The 5,000-nt window shown below is 37.3% G+C and overlaps 1 protein-coding gene across 1 annotated transcript in view; it reads right to left on the reverse strand.

The window, feature by feature from the left end:
- The window catches only part of LOC122244593 (uncharacterized), a 7,642-nt gene that overhangs the window by 255 nt on the left and 2,387 nt on the right, over positions 1–5,000 (reverse strand). Inside the window, exons 4-5 of the mRNA XM_043002536.2 lie at positions 1,955–2,317; positions 1–37 (exon numbers count right to left, since the gene is read on the reverse strand). The exon at positions 1–37 is cut by the window's left edge and continues 255 nt beyond it. Coding sequence (XP_042858470.2) covers positions 1–37; positions 1,955–2,317 — 400 coding nt within the window. The remainder of the gene's footprint in view (positions 38–1,954; positions 2,318–5,000) is intronic.

Raw genomic sequence — 5,000 nt, forward strand, 5'->3', positions numbered from 1 at the left:
CAGCCGTCGGGGTGCTCGAGGCCCACCCAGTACTCGCCTGAAACGACCGCTCGGCTCGTCAGTTGCACACGCACACACGCACATATAGACATGCAGACACACACACACATACACACACACACACATACACAAACACAAACATACACACACACACACACACACACACACACATATATATATATACATATATATATATATATATATATATATATATATATATATATGAATTACAAAAAACACAGTAACGTGCACGTAACAGAATTAATAACACTGCCACTAAATGAAAGGAAAAACTTGCGACGTTTCGAACTTTTTCATGAAAGTTCCTCTTCAGGCGAAAGCAATCCAAAAAAAAAAAAAAAAAAAATATATATATATATATATATATATATATATATATATATATATATATATATATATATATATATATATATATATATATATATATGTATAAACACTTACATAAATGATAAAAGTCCTTCATTTACTGACTGGATAGGGAAAGTAATCAATGGTCTGAAGGATACTAGAGTCTGAATATGTTGAGGAAGGAAATTTGAGGCCTCCTTCGTTGGAATAGAATTCAACTGTTTTAAACATATTTACTGGGAAAGTTGTGCTACCGAACGAGATGTTGGAGCCCATTAATTAATGTTAAAATATGTTGCTTTTCGTTAAACATTCCTTATCGATGTATAAATTCCGAGGAAAACCCTGGGGCTTTTGAAAAACAACGCGTTCATTTTTTTTTTTTGTTCCTTGTCCTTTTTAAAAACACTAAGAAAACAAATAAAACGTATGAAAGGGTTTTGGAAGACTCAACAACGGAACGCTCTTTCCGCAGGCAATGCGCGTGGGAACCCGACACCCAAGTGTTGCACCCCGCCGGAGCATCCCCCAGTTACCGGCCGCCGGCTCCCCCCCGCCCCGCGGCCCCTGGCCCCCGTGGGGACCCGCCCCCTCACCCCGCCTCCCCCCCCCACCCCCCCCACGAAGCCCGCCCCCGGTGTGCGGGGGGGGGGGGGGGGGGGGGGGGGGCACAAAACCCCCCATTCTAAGGCAGTATTTACCCCATGTGGCCCTTCGCAAAAGAAATAGCACACGGTGTTAATACATATCTAAGTAGCCAACAAGTATTTGAGTAGCACCTATGTTATATTAATATGTTATATTTTGAAAAAAAAGGTCAAATTTGAACCCCAAGCCATATGGACTCACTGCACTCGTCTAGTAACCCCCCCCCGTGTGCCCTATTAGGTACCCACCTGCGATGATATACGCCTAATAAATATATGATCATTTCAACATGTTTTATGGCCTCTTTCATTGAAAATAATGTTTGATTAAGAAACACTTGAAGAATAATGACGAATAGAAGGTAATATTAAAAAATTTACTATTCTGCTTTTGCTTATTAAAGAAGGTGGGGGGGGGGTATCTCCCTCCTCTGGTATGAATGTAAGACGAAGGGCAAAGAGTCTTGGGATATAGAGAAACTTGCAGACACAAAAAAAGCCATTTTCGAAATATTCCAAATTGTAATAGTTTTGCCGGCTTGTAGGAGGAAGATCCAGAAGGAAAGTGGCTTGTCAGTTGAGTAAGATTTCCGGATTGGTTCCTTTGTAAACAAGAATAAAACTCGAAAGGTTAACCATGAATAGGCCTATATTGAGAGACGAAGGTCTTTTTTGAAATATGATGATAAAGGATAAGCATATGAAAGTTTTTTTTTACGATTCTCTTTGGGTGAAATGAAATATTTGATTTAGATACTTTATTCATTGAGGCAAACGAACTTTATTTTTTTTAAATGGCGAGTCTGTTTTGCCTTCACTGAGTGTATGCACACGCGCTCCCTTGGCTCTCTTTCGATCCAAAACCCACATTTTCTAAGCTTTTTCCCCAACTCAACAGAATCATTACACAAGCCAACGACTGCAAGAAAAAAAAATACCTGACATGCCGGCGCCGATAAGGTATGCCCTCAAGGGATCGAGCTCGGCAGGTGTTGCCAGATCGGCATTCAATCCTTGGCAGTAGGTCCGCGCGCTGCTGTATTTCATGGCGACCTCGTGGATGTGGTAACAGCCGATGACGCCCAGGTCTGTGAAGGACTCGGCACACTTGGGACCAGGACCAGTTGTAGTGGTGGCAGTAGCGGTGGTAGTAGTAGCAGCAGCAGTAGTAGTAGCAGTAGTAGGCTCAGGGTCGTTAGCCTCGGAGGTGGTGGTAGTTTCGGCGGCAATGGAGGCGGTTGTAGGAGCGCCATGTTGATGTTGATGGAGGCCGGCGCCGCTGCTGGAAGGGACTTTGCACCCTAAGAAGGACGGGGGAGAGAAATACAGAGAAAGGAAGTTACTAATAGGTCTTATGACTAAACTCTTACATAAAGGATGAATAATATCGATCGTATCTTTATCAACATGCCACCCTAAATGTGTCGGGAACAAGAAAGAAAGAAAGAAAAAAAGAATGCTACCGATAGGGCTCCCGGTTGACTCTTACATAAAATATGAATGGAATCGACCGTTCAGATATTAAAAGGGCGTTATTTATCGTTGAAATACGTGACGGCGTTTCATCCGAGTTAACACCACGAACAATGATGTCCAGATGAATCAGTCAAATCAACATTGTTCAAAGTTTTAAAGAAAAAAAAGGCAATGCCTAAATCATAACGTATATGAAAATGCACACAATCAAACATACACCAAACAAAAACACACACAAACAAACGCACATATACGAGAGCACAAACCCATTCTCCCTCACACACTCAAACATCCACACACGCACGCAGGTATGTTATAGAAATGACAGTTGATGAGTAAAAAAAAAAAAAAAAAAAAATAGCGCCGCACGTGTCACTGATAAATATATATACGGTGTGTATGTGCGTGCGCTTATGTGTACAAAATGTACCCATGTGTGTATAGAAAAATAAAGAATCGGCATAAACTCGCACGAATTAATACTGAAATAACTCCTCAATAATTCCGACATACGATAAATCAAACACATCCATTTCTAAATATGACAAGAGGTCACCTATAAGATCCCCGAGTCAACTGGACATCAATCTGATGACAACATTCCTTGGCATTCATAACTTAAAGAGATTGATGGCTGTTTGTGTTCGAATCAGTTAGAGAATTTTTATTAATTCAGACGCTGGAAATTTCTCGTAAAATGAAAAACATATTTCTGTCAAGAGAATATCCTTGTGTACATATTTTCTTATTGACATTCCTATTTTTAGTGCACATATATTTTTTCTCTCTCTCTTTTCGCTATCTTTATCACTGGACACGTGTATGTGTGTGAACAAAAAAGAAAAAAAGATGTGTGAACTGATAAAAAAGAAAAAGAGTGTGTTAGGATTTCCTTTGGAGAAGATAGAGTAATCTGTTTGTGGGTGGATTTATATTCCGAAATCTTGTGACTACAAAAAGATAAAAGGACCCACACATATAAAGAGAAGGAGAGGGAGAGAAAGAGAAAGAATATAAATACGTGTGTGCCGCACACACACACACATACACACATATATATATGTATATATATATATATATATATATATATATATATATATATATATATATATATATATATATATATATATATACATATATATACATATATATGTGTGTGTGTGTGTGTGTGTGCGTCACACACGTACTTATATTCTTTTTTTCTCTCTCTCTCTATATATATATATACATACATATATATATATATATATATATATATATATATATATATATATATATATATATATTACTCTTTTTCTCTGACACGCATTTTCATCCACTTTTAATAGTTGTGTCATGTATTTCTAATAATGTTCATGAAAGATAATAAAAAAAGATCATGATACCATTAAAGATAATCATAGATATGATATCATTAGTGTTAATGATATCAATAATGATATACCAGTTATATCAATTTTAGTATAAATATTGATAATGAATAGTACAAAAAAATACCATCAATTAAAAATGTTTCTACTGCTGCTGCTAACGATGATGTTTACGATGATCGTGATAGTGATAACAGTAATGATAATCATAATCACCAATTTTACGAATACGGACAACAGAAAAACAAGCAAACAAACAACAGTAACAACCATAGACCAGGTAAATCACCTTGTATGCAGAATGTCCAGCAAACAAACAAACAAACAGTAATAACCACAAACCAGGTAAATCACCTTGTTTGCAGAATGTCAAACAAACAAACAAACAAACAAACAAACAAACAGTAACAACCACAGACCAGGTAAATCACCTTGTTTGCAGAAAGTCCAACAAACAAACAAACAAACAAACAGTAACAACCACAGACCAAGTAAATCACCTTGTTTACAGAAAGTCCAATAAACAAACAAACAGTAACAACCACAGACCAAGTAAATCACCTTGTTTGCAGAAAGTCAAACAAACAAACAAACAGTAAAGACCAAAGACCAAGTAAATCACCTTGTTTGCAGAAAGTCAAACAAACAAACAAACAGTAATAACCACAAACCAGGTAAATCACCTTGTTTGCAGAAAGTCAAACAAACAAACAAACAAACAGTAAAGACCACAGACCAAATAAATCACCTTGTTTGCAGAAAGTCAAACAAACAAACAGTAAAGACCATAGACCAGGTAAATCACCTTGTTTGCAGAAAGTCCAACAAACAAACAATCAAACAAACAGTAACAACCACAGACCAGGCGAATCACCTTGTTTGCAGAATGTCCAATAAATAAACAAACAAACAGACAAACAGTAACAACCACAGACCAAATAAATCACCTTGTTTGCAGAAAGTCCAATAAACAAACAAACAAACAAACAGTAACAACAACAGACCAGGTACATCACCTTGTTTGCAGAATGTCCAACAAACAAACAAACAGTAAAGACCATAGACCAGGTAAATCACCTTGTTTGCAGAAAGTCCAACAAACAAACAATCAAACAAACAGTAACAACCACAGACCAAG

This window comes from Penaeus japonicus, unplaced genomic scaffold (genome assembly GCF_977035675.1).
Source record: "Penaeus japonicus unplaced genomic scaffold, GWHDUDI00000001_assembly GWHDUDI00000042, whole genome shotgun sequence".
NCBI classification, from domain to species: Eukaryota; Metazoa; Arthropoda; class Malacostraca; order Decapoda; family Penaeidae; genus Penaeus; species Penaeus japonicus.